Genomic DNA, 16,959 nt, shown 5'->3' with positions numbered 1-16,959 from the left:
GAATTTACACTTGGATTAGTTCACTGGGATCGAACCAGCAATTATAAATATTTAGCGAGCACAATTAGATCGCAGGTTGATGTTTTTATTCTTAAAAAAATTCAATACATTATAATTATAATATAATCAACGAAAGAGTCAATGTCAAGGTTGGAATAAATACTTTGTTAGTGTTCATCTGAAGTAAGCTTGTGTTCTGATTCTTACAGTAGTTAGGAATGAAACATACTCCCGATTGTTGTACTAATTTTAAATTTTTAGCACTCAATGTAGATTTCATTGCTAGTAATAATAAAAAAGCATTTACTTGGCGTGTTTATTTTAAAAAATACACTTTGCTGACTCGTACATATGATAATACCGTTTTGTGAAATTATAACAATAATGATAATAATTAAATTAATCGACGAACTTTTTAGAGCTCTCCCCCATGGAAAATGTACACGTTTCGACTTCGCTCCCGCCGGAGTTCAGTGCAAATATTATATGAACGTGGCAATAAAACGAATTAACCGCAAATACTCATTATGTCCGTTCGTTGCGGATGGACACGCAATTTTGAATATATTGCCAGGGCAATAACGTATGTACAACGAAACGCACAAAAATGGCAAACAGAACAAACAAATTATCAAATTGCGAATTTGGGAGGCAAAAATTGCACACTGAATATTTGATGATTGCGAAATATCAGCCCAATGTTTTTGAAAATATTGTACAATATAATACACTGTACAGCAACATTTTCCCTACAAAGAATTCAATCTTGTTGGCAAAACTTAAAATACATAAATCGACGAAATATAAAACTCAACCAATTATTAAATTCAGCGTATTAAATATTATTAAGTATACTCAGAAGTAATGTAAATTTTTGAAATAATTAACACTGAATTGTTAAGTAGTAAACACGTATTTACTAGTTCTTATGTTGATGCATTAGTTGATCTTTGTTTAATAATAAAAAATACACTTTTATCTAAGCACGTAAAATGGGAATAATAAGCTGCATATTGTATGAATTTCATATAAAAAGAAATGCAACAGCATCTACAAAAAATATTGGTGCAATTCTTAGTGACATATTTAATGTCATATTATGCCCGAGATGGCTTAAAAAATAAATCTAGTGTTTTTTATTTTATCGATAATCCTTAAAATGGACCATACAATTTGGGGGGATGAAATAGTTATACGATCTAAAATTATAGCATATCAAACGCGAAGAATTATAATTCTACGCTACTACCCAAAAAAACATTGGTAAAAGCAGCAAAAATTGTGTTTGAGTTTCTCATCAATTATCTGATTACTACATAATGAGGATTGACACTTTCCTTTTTTGCAAAAAATAACAATTACAGCCACTATTTCAAATCATGGCTATCTCACGCAGAAAGGACGATTCCAATCCATAAATTCAGATTGCACCCTAAAGATGCTTTATTTTGTGTATGATGGAATTCTAAAACAACTTTTTACTTTAAAGTGTTAAAGCAGGTTGAAAAAAAGTAAACTTTCAACTAGATTGAGTGTTGCATTGAGTTAAATAAGACAATTTCTGGTTAATAGCCAAAAAAATATTCTCAAACATAAAAACACACTGCTGGATTGACTCGGGATAAAATCTGCAAAATTCGACTAACACTTGCTTCTTTCAATGAAACATTTTTTTAAGAAAAGAATAATAAATGAACTAGATTGTTTAAATTCTTAACCAGGAAATCATTATAAAAATGTAGTAGTAATTTATTAAAAAAGTGAAAGAAGGTTAAAAATATCGATGTAAATTACATAATATAGAAAAAATAAAAAAAAATTAAAAAATTCTATATAATAAAAATGACATTATTTCATCTTTGCTGCTTTGTTATAAAATATTTTTAAAATAACTCACTAATAATAGCATGATGTCAGTTAAGACTAATTTGTAATATTACTATTTTTATTACTTAATATGCTGACGTATATGATACTCATTACTCCGTATTTCATTTTTATTACTCCTAATAAAATGTTAGTGTGTCATTTCAATTTTTACGATTATAATTATCATATTTGATACGAAATATTTTAATAAATTAAAACACATTAATATAACTTATTCATCACATATTAACAACTGTATAGTTATCATTTAATAAAATAAATGACAAAGAACATATATCTAAGACATAGTATGTAAATTTAAAATATTTATACAATAATATCTTTATATGTGACACTGGTATTTTAATTAAATTTAAAAAACTCATCTTGAAAAATAGAAGATATTTTTTACTTTATATTAGTATTTTTAGCCCGTGTGACATATTATATAACCATTAAAAAATGTTTTTTTGACAATCTTTATATGCAAAAATATATCTTAAATCTGTACTTGCAATAAGATAAAGTTTAAATGTTATGTTTTGAGTAAATGCATCAAAACCTTATACAATTAATAAAAAATAGTTGTGGAAAAAGCAAAAAAATCTAGATAATTTAAGGGGATTAAAATAAAAAATCTTTCTATTGAAGAATATAACAAAAAAGATGCAGCAATGTATCTTTTCGGTTTCAAACTTTGAAATTATATTTTTAAAAAGAAAGGCTTGCCACATAAAGCAGTATTGTTAATGGATAATGCTTCTTCTCATCCGAATGAAAGCATATTGTAAACGAACGATTTGTTTGCAAAAGTTAAATTTAATTAATATTTAAGTAATCATCTTCTTCTTCCCGAGGAAGATGATTGTTTGATCAATTTCTGAAAAAAATGACAACATTGGATGCTATATATGGAATAGCACAATCTCGGTTAAGAGTAAAGCCAGTAATACTTGTTCGATCGCCGAAAAATGTTTTTCTTAACTATTGGATTATGAAGAGAATTATTAAAAAAATCAAATTGCTTTGAAAATTTCGATATGGAAAACATCGAGGAGTGGTTTGTTCACAATTCAAATCATCTGGGTTTTCAATGCTTGAATGATGCGGAAGAAAGTGATAGTGAGAATACAAATAAAGAGGATACTAGCATACATTAGTCACAAGACGACACTGACTTATGTTGAAATTTTACTTGATTACATCTACTAAAAGGGTAGAAACCCTTAGAAAAAATCGTATTATTACTCAAAACCATATACCATAAAAAACATTGACAAGTATTTATAATTCTTTAAATTAAACATATTTATATATTTATTTTAATGCATATATGTACTTATAGATTTATTAAAAATAATTTATCCATCACCAAAAAACACATAAATTAAACGACCCTCCGACAACGAAAGGGTAATGGCAATAAAAAAAATAATATACGCCATAGGCCTCTGTGCGCTTTGGCACTTTGCCTGCTCTGTCGGGGTTGGCGCATGTTAACCGAATGGAGATGCGGCACCATATCCCCCTTAGCTATAGTGAAATAATAACCGGTCGAAGCCGTATAGTGACGTATAATGTGTATAGTAAAAGCATGGCCCACTTTCTTGGCTACGAGCCGTAGCGCCGTAGCTCTACGATCCGCGCTTACGTCACTATAACCGCCAAACATCAGCGTTTATTTAAAATATCCGCAGAATTGCTTTTAAAAATGTGTTATGTAATTTTGTAAATTGTAGTAATAAATTTAATATTAAATTAATCATGTAATTTGGAATCATATTAAAAAAAAAATAATATGCAGGGGATCTTAGTTAACCATATGGTATCTCATTCATCCCTATGAAGGGTATTGTGTTCATTTTATTTATATTACTTTAAAAAACTATTCATGTGTAGATCAAATAAATAAAAATTCGCATATCGCACATGCTTGTATTACGAAAATTGAAACGACCGCACCCAGCCTGCAACATCTGTCAGATGCATTTCGCATTCGTGACGCGAAATTATTGCGGCTCATTAGCTCGATTTGTTTGGATATTAAACAGTTGTGGCCAAATGTCGATTACACACTTTTGTGTGTGTTGTATGTGAAATACAGAAAGCCTGGAGTATTTATTAAAATAAAATTATAAATGAATATAATCCTATATTTTTTTATTGCACCTACATGTTTTTAAGAACAAGATGCATTTATTTATATTATAAATAATAATGCACTTATATACTTTGTAAGTGATAAAAATAACAATTAACACTTAAAGAATATTGATAAGTGCTTATTTAAATGGCAATTAATTAAAGCTAAACATTGAAAAGCCAAAAGTAATTATAATATTGTATAAAAATGTAAGCGATGTGTACATATTTTTACATTTTGTTGATAGATTTATATTTAATATTGAGTCATTATAATTATATTGGTGATAATATTTGAAGTATAAAATAAATAAAATGTATTAAAAACATTTTTGCCTCATTTTTATAACTATTTAACTATAATTAAGGGTAAAAATAACTATCTAAAAAAGTTTTGTATGTGGTTGTACACCTGCCAAAATCCGTTATTAATCAAAGAAATGCGTCAAGCACGTATAAAATGGAGCAATTGACACAATAGCTGGACCGCTTTGGTTAGAAGAGGCTCTCTGATGAGAGTAAAATAAATTTATACATATCAAAGCCAACAATATCTACAGGCAACTGTGCGAAATTAAATTATTATTCAATTATAAATTGTGAAATTAATTTTTATTTTTATTAAAGAGTCAAACGATCTGGAAGTGTTTTTATATTCTGGAATAAAAAGTATTCACAGACTATACAAATCTAGGATTTCTTTACATCCCTTCGATGGAAAAGCACGTGAGCTCAAATTCGGATTGCAACTTCATAGATGATTCCGTACTCTATCATTGGATAAAAAAATCAGTTAATGAGCATTTTAATTAAAACAATATAGATGAGTTTTAGAATAGTTCCTAAATAAACCAATAGAATACCTTTGGGCTATAATTAAGATATTTGGGGGAACTTATTTAAATAGTATTTTTCTTTAGGCTATAATTTAGATATTTAGGCGAAATTATTTAAAAAACAATTTTAATATTGCTATTATATGTATGTGCAGTAGTATTTATTTTATTGAATATTTTTTATATTAATTCGTATGTAGAACTCTATACAACAACGCGGGTTCCCGGGTTGCGAATGGGGAAAAACTTTTTAGAGTCAGTTAACCCTGGAAAAGGAACGCCGAGACCAGAGAAGTGACATGTAAGCTCAAAAAAAGGCTTTCTTCATAAAATGTTACATCGCTATAAAGATTTCAGGACAGCGGTAAATGAGTGCCACCGCTCTAAACTAAGCACAGCTCGACTTAGAGAGAGTCATCATTCATTTTCGGGTAAAAAGGGCTCGGCAGTGTTGAAACACTACCTTTATGGGAAAAGACAACTCCTAAATTATATCTATGGAGATATGCCACATACGTCTTGTATAATCTGGGAAGATGAGCTTCATATTGAAAGGTAACTTATATAGGAAAAGGTAGCTCGGAGATTAAATCCCTGATAGAGAGCAGCAGACGTGGTGAAACTGCGGTACAGAAGGCAGCAGGGAAAACCACTGTCTGTATTAATCTCCCGAGAACAACGTCATCGCCAATGTCTCGAATCGGAAATGACGCTAGAAAAATAAAATAAAAAATATATTGCATAATAATTATAAACCAGTCTTTAATATTTTAATAATCTTAATAAAGTCACAAATTAATTTTTAATATTCATATAGCTAACAAAATAAAATGATTATTTTTAAATTCACAACAAATACTATATAATGTGTATACTTACGATGGAAATTTCAGTAACCCTAGATTTGTTCAATTTGGTCAGATTAGTGCCCATTCGTTGCCATCAATCTTCTTATATTTGGACCGCCTTCTTCAGTCTTTCGCAGTTTGTCGTATAATCACAAATAACACACACACACAAACACCATCAGTCTTAGCGACAGGCACGTTTTAACAACCGCGCTACTAGGCGAGAGTTCCAAATCGTCACATCTATAGCGCAATAATTAAATTACACAAAAATAAACAACTGCCATAATGGCAATTTTTAATTTCGGCAAAGTCAGCATGATTCGGCCGTTTAGAGAATCCCCCTCGACAGTTTATTATGCTCGTCAGTTTCTCGCATCATCTTTTATTTTCGGTCTTTACGGCGCGATAATAAAACTGTGCAAATATTTGCACAATCGCCCGGGGGCGCCAATTTTTGATGGGCGCATCCGCGGGCGCCGTAAAAGCGAACGGTAAACGTTTAGGACAGTTATTAACAACTACGGATCGCGGACTAATTTAAGAAATACTATATTTATGATTACAAGTGTGAGGTTCATTTAGTGATGCAATTCTCATGTAAATAAAAATGCTGCTGAAATTAATCTTTAACTTGTTGCTGTTTATAGCAATGTAGTGATTTTTAAATTAAATAAATATATGGTGTTATTAAGTAAAAAAACAACACGTGACGTTGGAAAATAAGAGGCCTTCTGAAAGCTTTTTAAAGTGCATTTTTGTAAAATATTAACACTTATAAATATGTTCTACTTTTTTAAAAATAATTCTCCTTTCATATGAATAAGTATCACATATATAATATAAAACTATTTACTGACATTCTAAAAAGATATTATTGTTTGAATGGATCATATTCACTTTGAATTGTATCATAATATCTTAATAATAGTAACAACTGATCTTTTTGTCAGCAAATGTAAAGTTAAAAAGCCCTGATTTAGACCATTGGCGCCACAGGGCGGGGACGCGAGAAGGAAAAACAAAAAAGGCGAAAGGTCGCCCGACTTTCGGCGACCTTTAGTTTCCGGTTATGGTTGACATTTCGCTCGAAGGCTTTTAGCGACGGGGATAACATCCCGGCTAAAGTCCCGCGAGATGATTGATCGCTTTTTGCCAAAATAGAAAGAAGAAAAACATCGAAAACCGAGATGAAATTGTCAACAAGGCCTTTTCTAGTATTACTTGGAAAAACAAAAGTCAGGGTGGACACTTTTCTGGTTTGTTTGTTTTCGATGGCGTTAATAGCGTTTGCGAATCGGTTCCGGGCAATTTCGTTTCTCGCCAAAATAGATATAATATTATGAGTGTCATAAAAGAATGGGTTATATCCATAAATAATATAGATTCAATTGCATGGGAAATGTCACATTAAAATGAATTTGTATGTTTTTTGTCATAATAAAATCGACTGAGAGCACAAAAGTAACATTACGATCTATGAAACACTGGTAAATAGTTTATTATCATATTTATCAAACTTATTATGAAAGTTAGTATGAAATTTAGATAAATATAATAACACGTAAAATATGTTTTATTTTGTAAATATTATTAAGCTCAATATTACTTATTATATTATCAATAATAACCATATTATAAAAAATTGCAAATATAATTAATAATGAATTATGTAATACAACATAAATATGTCCATAATTTACACTGTATACGAGACTAAGGGAGAATTTTTTCCATAAAAAATTTGCATGTAAAATGCGTGACTAAATCTGATCAAAACACGCGGTTAAATTTAACGAAAAAAATTAGATACAATCTCATTTCGCAGACCCAACAATATTACTTCTTTTCAAAAGTAAAATATTGATTAAACCTAATTAAAAATACGTTTGCCATCAATAAGCAACCGTCGAACATACCACCGCATATTCGAGGTTAAGCTGAAGCCAATAGATTTAACTTAATTATACAAAAGAGCAAACTAGACGACACACACATATATAAGCTTAACTAATGCAGATCTGCAATTTATGATGGCAATAACGTTATCATGCAAAATTCGGTATTTCTCAATAATCGACGAGTTTCCTCAAGTCAATCGTAAGCTTTAAGCACAATACATATAAGTGGCAAATTCAACTAACGATATTTTAAATGTTGATATCTCGTGTACCATTTTTAACATTTAAATCATAATGAGATATCTGCATTTGTTGTAGAACATCGTTCGGTTGTTTTGAGCCATCTTTCCTCCACCAAAGCTTACGTGCATATATAGCGACATATTGTTTAAGCTGTTATTTAACATTTTTAAGCAAACATGCTGGGGTCGTTTTGTATGCGGTGAGTCAGTCGGTCTCCTCGCAGCAGGGGAGTCGTGTTAGTCCGGGGGAGACCTGGACTGCTGTTAGCCGATGGGGGAACTGCGTTACCGTCGATGGATTTACAGCCAGCTAGCATGCATTCGGATAGATACACTTTTTGGGCATGTTTAAAATAGACACCGGTGTTAACCAACTATGCATTGCAGCACTTCATACAGGCGAGACATAATTAAAATTTAAATTAAACGCGGGCGAATAGATGAGACCGTTAATTTAACCGACCCCCATCGGGGCGCTACAATGCGAATGAGATGTTTATGGATTGTTTGTTGGTGTTTTTTTTTATTTTGATAATAAATTACATAGGATTTTGATTGAGCTTAATATTTTTGTACATACTACTAAATATGAGCACTTATTAGATAAGTAAGCTTAATATTAGTTAATCAACCCGATATTGATCAGCGAGATTAAACTAAAGCTATGATAAGCTAATCTACGTGATCGATCGAAATTATAGCAATGATAAGTTCAAGTTGGAATTGAATATATGACCTTCATATATGCAATATATTATCTATTGTATAATCCACATACAAGAGCAGAATTAACATTTTCTTTCAAACAAAAAGAACGCTATCAATAACAGAGTTCGAGTGTTATTAATGTACATAATATAAAAAAAATCTATTCCTTAGCAGTCGTAATAAAATATTAATTAAACAAGAACTATTACTTATGTAATAATTGCTATTAAAAATAGCAATTATTACATAAGTAAAAAAAAAAAATTCAAAGAAAATCAAAAACTTAATCGGTGAAATTATAAGTAATATTTTATCTTTCTAGCAATAAAATATTGTACAATTTAATATTATGTGTTTATTATTTTATTATTAAATTTTAACTTTAAAGGGAGCGACGAATGTGAGATTACTGAAAATTTTCGTCAATTAAAATAAATGTATATATACCATATGGATAGATAAAATATATATAAATATAGAAACAGTCTATAAATATGTACTGTGACGACCGTTTTGACGCCCCTAAAGAGATAACGACGTTTCTTTGAACCAATTTAAAAAAAATGTATTTTAAACAAGTCGTATTAATAAATACTAAAAAAATACAAATAAGCACAAAATCCACATTTAACGCATGAAGTAAGTCGTGAGTTAGAAAATACATGTTTTACTAATGTTTTTTAGTTTGAAAAATAAGGTAAATGCTGCATCTATAATATTAAATTTTAATTTGTAGCGAAATCGGATACCGTAAAATATTGTATTAAAATTAGGGATCGAATTTAAGACTCTTGGATTAAAACGGTGCATTTTAAAATATAATGCATTTTAATAATGACACTTTTTAAATATTATAGTGCCAAAATAATATAATATATTTTGACTGTAAATTGTGTTGTAGTTATGTATATCGTGTGAGTGCATTCATATGTTGTTCTACGAAAACAATAATCCTCTGGGGGATGAACGAGGGTTCAATTTTAAACTTAAAATAGACATATGCGTCTTGGGAGGTATTCTACAATACATAATATATTTATACACATTTTCTTACAAACATACAATTTATAAAATAAAAAAATAATTATTATATAATAATTTGTTTTAAAAAAAATTAGTTATTTTAACTAAAAGATTCTCAAAGATTTTCTTAAATTCATTGATGAATATCATTATGAATAATTTAAATAAAAATAGTGATACACTTATTTCAGTCTGTTGTTGATTGTGTTTATCCCGTTGTAACGCATTGGGCTAGTCTATCGTATGTCATATTTGTCATATAATCAAACAGTGATGATATTTATTAATCAATTAAATGATATCAGATTGGGATGTTTCACGATGATTTAATCGGCTATTAAAGCACGCGTCCCGGTCTTTAGAACATTGTCATTTTAAAATCAATGCACGCAGATCATGTTGCACAACAACGGACCCGGATATAATGTCATGTTAACGTGACAAGTGATGGGATCACATGTCATGTCCCGGTCGTCGGTCTGGCTGGAATATATTTCGCACACGAGTGGTGATAGGTTGCCGACACCTGTCCGATACAATGGCGGATTGATTGTGAATGTGCGTGCGATAATGCGGCGAGATCGCATCGAATGACTCATTTGGAATTGTGAATATTATATACGTACGTTATACTGCCATATGCAGTGTGAAAATGCAGTGGGGAATAGAGAACGCAATTTAAAATGTGACAGTGCTTTTGATCATTCATCAAATGGCGTCATACTATGGATATATACTAAGTGTTTGACGTTGGAAGGAAAATACATCAAATGGAATCATTTATATTCGTTTGATGAAAATTTAACACAGAGTAAGATTGAAAGCTTAAAAGCTGTTGATAATTTTAAAACTTAGCCTGAGACAACAAAAATGACTATTCTACCTAATAACAGTTTTTAGCGACTAATTAAGTAAGATAAGCCTTTGTGAAAAAATACGCTATTGTGCAAAGCACTCAACGTTACAGTTGTGACGTAATGTATATTTTTTGTACTATGTATGCATAATTGTTGAAAAGTAAACAAGCGCCAACAATAACAGTCTTTTAAAATCCGACAAATATTTTAATTTTAAATTCAAGAAAAAAAATGCAACGAAAAATCAGATACTGATTTGTTATCTTATTTGTTTCACAAGTTAAGTCAAGTTCAGTAAAGCTATCACAGTATTTTCAAACATGGGTTATCATTAAACGACATATGCAAACCTTAAATGTATTATCTTTAAAACTTTAAGGTAATATCAATAAAAAAAATATGAATATTTAATTACCAATCTGATATGTCTCCTATGAATTTTAGTAGACACTGCAACTCATTCACAAAATTTTAATCATAAGATATTTTAGTAATACTAATGATAATAATTTATTGTGTTTAATATAACTATTATATTTAAATTTCTAAATAATTTATTATGTTTAATATAAAATCATTTTAAGTATTATTAAATTAATTAGTTCATAAGCAACACTTATCCTATCGGCGAATTTAATATAGAAAGTAAAGAAATAGCAATTCAATTTTTTTTAAGGCACATTATTAAGAAAGGTGCAGTAATTATAGCAAATGTGCCGCTGTAACATAATACGCGTTCATCTAAAACGTTTCAGCGTGTAATAATAATTCAGACATTGGAATCTATTTTTAGGAATTATTTAGAAAATTATTTATAATGTAATGTCTATAAAGTAAATAACTAAAAAGTGATTTTTAAATGTAAAATTTGTTCCACTTTATATCATAGTAAATGTCGCGTCGAATTAAATTAATTTAAAGTACAATTAAATAATCAACATAAGTTTGTTTCCGATAATTTTTCTGCTGTTAATGAATATTATTAATCTAAATAGTGTATAAAATAATAAATAAAACAGAATTTATAAATATATTAATAAACATTATAATTTAAAATAGGTATAGATTTGATTAATACATGTAATACTCATGACCGGTTATCTAGGACTATCAGAAATACTCGAGAGCCTAATAAATCCATGCCCTTCTGAGTCAGGTCCATTGCGTGTCAATGAAAGGGGTCGTAAATCGCAGAAAGAATTTTGAGTGCACAACTCGTGCACTTGCTTTTCGAACCGAAAATAAAAGACGTGTTCCGAATATGTTAAACTGTTCGAGAAAGCTCGCGAAGAAGGCCGATCAGCTGTGAGCTTTTGCACAAGTTCGCACGGGCAATTTGTTTACAAACACTGTCGTGCGCGAACCCGTATTCCTGGAGCGCGGCAGACACCCGGACGGCCCGGACGTCAGGGCTGTACTGATTTGGCCGTGGCTCTAGTATTTTGGTGAGTTGTGGGCTCTCACGATTTTACTATTTCACTCCGCGGGATTGTGCACTGCGTTCACGGGGGCGTGGACGAATCGATACTCATATGGTGCGTTTTTTATTATTGTTATATCATAGCATCATACGGTCATCTACGGATTCACTTAATCTGATTGATACATATCATTGCATATTGTTTATTGTATATTACAAAAAAATAAAAACAACTACAAACAAACTGCTTAACCGTTCTAATGCCACGCGCCACATACGGGGCTCAGTCACTACGCGACCGTAATGGCAATAGCCACATTTACAGAAACTGTTAATATTACAAATTTAAAATTATTACCGCTATTTTAAAAATAGCTGAAATTAACGTGCTTATTTTCAACGTTGCCAAGGTTACCAATAGCCACTTGCACCTTTGTGATAAATGAAACGTAATTTTTAATAAAAAATATAATTTGCGTAGAACTTGACTAAAACTATTTTTGTTTCTTAAAGGCTAAAATATCAGTTAGGGATGGCCTCCGGTTTACGCCTTTGTAATATGATACTTCTCGACCAAAGTTAATGCAATAAATAATGGAGAAACATGCAAAAAATGCCGAAAAGATTTTTTATTGTTTGCTAACATAGCAAAAATTAATTAAATATTGTATTGTTGTGACAACCTCAGCACTTCAATTTTCAACAGTTGTAAATGATCCAAATGTACTGGAAACGATACTCGGATGCTTCTTTTGGGTTATAATAGTTCCTGACAAGTTGAAAGCATTTGACGTTTTTTTAATTCTAAAAATAGCTGGTATTGGGGTCGTGTACTATGAAAGATACAGTGGCACAAAAACGATTAAGTGTTAGGTAGACATGATGCAAATCTGATAACGGTTTATTTGATTCATTATGTTTGAAATTCTGCGTTATCCAACAAAGAGATCTTGTGTTTTTAATACCATATCTCTAAAGTTTAGAGATATGGTATTAAAAAAAAAAAAATTTAGAGTCTAAACAATGGATTTGCAATCTGCTTCTACAGAAGATTAGCCTACATCAGCAAAGTTTGCAATTACTTGTTATGCTCGATCGTTAAATGTGATAAAATTATAATAAAAAAGTTCTATTTTAGTAGGAGTTTAGTAGTGCAATGCCTAGTTTTAAAATGTTTTCTAATAAACTGACATTATATTTATTTTGGATTACATTACAGGTGGCCCTCGACTTTCGAACGTTCGACTTTCGCACAATTCGCTATTTCGCACATTTAAAAAAATATTAAAAAAAAAAAATATGAACATGAGTGAGAAACGGAAAAACTTCAGTGTTGATACGAACAAAAAGAAATCAAGGACTCATAAACTTCACACGATTCGAGACAAAAATGGAAATTATTAGACGTTCTGATAGCGGTGAATATTTTGCTTCAATCGGACGTTCGTATGATACAAACATGTCTACGATATGTTCAATTTTGCAAAATGAAAATTTAATTAAGGAATACGTTTAAAATTGTGGAAATTAAAGATATATTTCCACAATCTTTAAAGATACATATCCAAAAAAACACGGTAAAAAAAACATGGATGAAATGGAAGAATCTTTGTCATCATGTATCGATGACCAATATCAAAAAGATGTCCCTCTGAGTATTTCAATTATTCAAGCAAAAGCTCTTAGTTTGCACAAAGATTGGAAGGATAGATTGAAAAAAGATTTTAACACAGTTTTTCAAGCAAGTAACAATTGGTTTTACAATTTTAAAATGAGGTATTCTTTTCATAATATTAAATTTACTGGAGAATCGCCTAATGCGGATAAAGATACTGCAAAAGAATTTATTTCCTAATTATCCAAAATTATTGAAGATGGAGAATATTCCTCTAGCCAAGTATTTTATGTAGATGAGACAGGTTTATTTTGGAAAACTCTATAACAATGAAAAAAACGAATGAAGCCTTCACGCATCTTGACAATTTTTTAAATATTATGGAAGACTGTGATCCCAATGGAGAACGCATATCTCAAGTGCGTAGGGCGGTCAATAAAGACATAGCATGTTATAAAATACTATATGAAAAAAGAAAAAGAATAGTGGAAAACAGTTAACTCTTGATAAATTTTCAAAGGAAACACCCGCAAACCCCACTTAAACATGTCTCTTAAACATCTTATATTTATTTGATAAATAAATATTTTAAAATACACACAATTTCAATTTTTTTTTACTTCCCTCTACTTTCGAACATTCAACTTTCGCACACATTTTCAGGAACCAATTATGTGCGAAAATCGAGGGCCGCATGTACAAGACATTCTACGCCTTAAAAAAATACTTATTTTTTTATTTGACATAAAATATCTTTAAATGTATATTTAATTACATTTTTTATACATTTTAATGATAAATTGTTGTTTTACTAAAAGTGCATTTGATTTATTGGCCACGCAGCAAAGTTTTATAATATTTTATAAATAAATGTCTATTTTTTTTTTAACAGCAATCATTTCACACGATTAACTTCTTAAACTAGTAAGTAATAGACACTAAATTAAAAAAACTATACGTGTAAAACAATTTTTTTGATCTCGTATTAATATATTTTTTAAACTTTCCAGCAGCAAACTACAGTAAGAACTGTTGTCGTACACTATATTTATAACATTATATTGTGAATTATACATTTATAGAAAAGATACATTAATTTTAAAATTAGCGACATCGAGGCTGTCAAAACATTTGTGATGTGTACAGTATAGATGAAATTTATATTTTCAAAAATAAGACTGATCCCCATCAAAATACAAATAGCTTAAAATAGGTGGCATTTTTGAAAAAAGTTCTTGGATAAGTATTAGGATACGAAAACCTAATGTTAATTTTACTAGTAAATAATTTTTTTTAAAATAATAAAAGTGAATAAATATGAGTTAAATGCGCGAATACGAGTTTAACAGTACAAAAATAAATAAAAAATACTATATTTAATTAAAAATATACAAGCGATCCACGCTTCGCCGAACGAAGTGTATTACACCAAGGGATGAAAGTATCAGTGGGGTGGACAAGTCAGTGAGTAGCTGTCGAGGGGTGGCAACCGCCCGCGCATGCGCATTTCACGCACCCCTCCCCCGCGCCTCCTCGCCCCCGGGAGCGCGTGCCGCTCAAAACGTTTATTTATGGAATATTTTGATGTTCTCCGTCTTCTTTCGGCTGTTTTACGAGCGTTTTTAAATCAACGGCATACGCGTGTCTCATTCGCGGGGTAATCGCGAACTCGCATATATTATATACGCGCATTGTGCAATAAAAAACGTATGTTCGCACGCCAAATTTATATAAGCTCGTAAATTCGCGATTCATTGTGCAAATTGAAACGAGATGAATAAATTAGGTAAGACTCAGGGGGATGTTTTTATTTTTAATTTGATGGGTTTTAAATATTTTCTTTTGGGATTTGCGTGATAATTTGTATGCAGTTAACGAATGGATTAATTAACGCCCATGTATAAATATTTTAATTAATTATTTATGAAAAGTACTATGAAAGTACATACATTTATGGGTATTAAGATTTTGACGGACGGGAGAAAATTATACACATATTGTTGAAGTTGTAGGTATTTGTTACATATCATAGTTAATGATTGTTATGAATGAGATCGACGGACGAGGCGCCGTCGGTCGTCGTCTTCCCGTCGTGGGCAACCAAATACCAATGTTGCTCTTATGTTGCAATCTAAGAAAAATGAACAATGAGGGCCGCCTAGTTTGTGGCAAAATAAATCGGTCCCCCACAAGACCGTGCAAGTATTTTTAGAATAGTAATAAACAATTGATCATTAATTTATCCAGATTAATTACTTGATTTGATACTCTTTTTTTTATCTCATTTAAGATTTTTTATTGCCTAGTTGAAAATAAATTCGCTAGAGAGATTTTCACTTAAGTAAAGTATTTAAAAGAGACATATTTATTTATTTTAAAATAATCTCTATATAATTATAAAAAAATGTATACATTGTCATAAAATTATTTACACAAAAACACTTTTCCCCGAACGTAATTTAATATTAATAGAAATTTTCTCACGGACGACAAATTTTCCAAAAATTAATTACGCGGAGCCTGATCGTAAAACCGAACGCTACAAAATACCTGCGAAACAAAGGCTGCCTGGCGATTTATTTTCTATAAAAAATACAATTTTTGGACGCAAAATTTTTTCAAAAAGCAATATATTTCAATTTTCGTGGACACAATGGCCGTCTGGTATCCAAAATTGCGTACGCCCGAGCGATTCCGAAATGCGAACCGTCGATTTTCCGACGATTAATTTTTCGACTTTTACTCTGCACACAATACGTCGGCGAAGTTTAATTTGACGAGAGTAGAATCCGTCAATGACAATGGCCATCTTCGATTATGGGTATTTTTATCATTTTAAAGGGAGACTAATGGTGCCGGATAATGGTAATAAAAAATAAATATGATATATCGAATTTATGTATTGTGTGTAAATATTAAACAATAATAATAATTTTATTCCCCTGTACTTAAATATGATATTAATGTTTATCTAAAAATATGAGGTAATGTGTCATAATAAATTATAGCATTATGAATATATGTTATGTCGTAATGTCCATGTGTTTATTTTTATAATATACATCCACGAATTTTAACGAAGTCTGTATACAAAAAGCGTTGTCTTGATTAAAAAACGCGCATGAACCGTATTGTAAAATATTTTTCTAATTAAATTCATTAGTATGAATTTAAAATATATTGATAAAGTTTTCCACTCATTTATGCATAAAACAGCACTAAAATTCAAATTAAATCGACGTCAACGACTTTTCGTATTTTAATTTAACCATGAAGGTAAATTTACTGGCTAATATTTATTTTATGAATAAGGAATAGTTAAGCTTTATATTTTTAATGTCCAATCCAATGTTGCCAAACCTATTCCTATATTGTATTTTTTGTTAGCCTTGTAATCTATAAAACACATACGATTCTGGTACACCGCGGTGGTGGAACTACAATATATATTACAAAACCTTATAATATAAATAAATGTTAATAAAAATATGAAATTAT

General features: G+C 30.3%; 1 protein-coding gene across 3 annotated transcripts in view; it reads right to left on the bottom strand.

The window, feature by feature from the left end:
• LOC148236463 (uncharacterized) overlaps positions 1 to 16,959 on the bottom strand; it is a 415,732-nt gene that overhangs the window by 134,053 nt on the left and 264,720 nt on the right. The window contains exons 1-2 of one of the 3 annotated variants that reach the window (XM_088182945.1): positions 11,775 to 11,909; positions 5,727 to 5,938 (exon numbers count right to left, since the gene is read on the bottom strand). The exons of 1 other annotated variant lie outside the window; for it this stretch is intronic. In XM_088182945.1, the coding sequence (XP_088039071.1) occupies positions 5,727 to 5,780 (54 nt within the window). In that variant the 5' untranslated portion in view covers positions 5,781 to 5,938; positions 11,775 to 11,909. Of the gene's footprint in view, positions 1 to 5,726; positions 5,939 to 11,770; positions 11,910 to 16,959 lie in introns of those variants that run through there. One more of the 3 variants, XM_088182946.1, reaches the window with a different exon arrangement.

This window comes from Plectrocnemia conspersa, unplaced genomic scaffold (assembly GCF_051122295.1).
Source record: "Plectrocnemia conspersa isolate PC_06_02 unplaced genomic scaffold, ASM5112229v1 ptg000003l, whole genome shotgun sequence".
Lineage (NCBI taxonomy): Eukaryota > Metazoa > Arthropoda > Insecta > Trichoptera > Polycentropodidae > Plectrocnemia > Plectrocnemia conspersa.
This window is presented reverse-complemented; position numbering and strand designations above follow the sequence as displayed.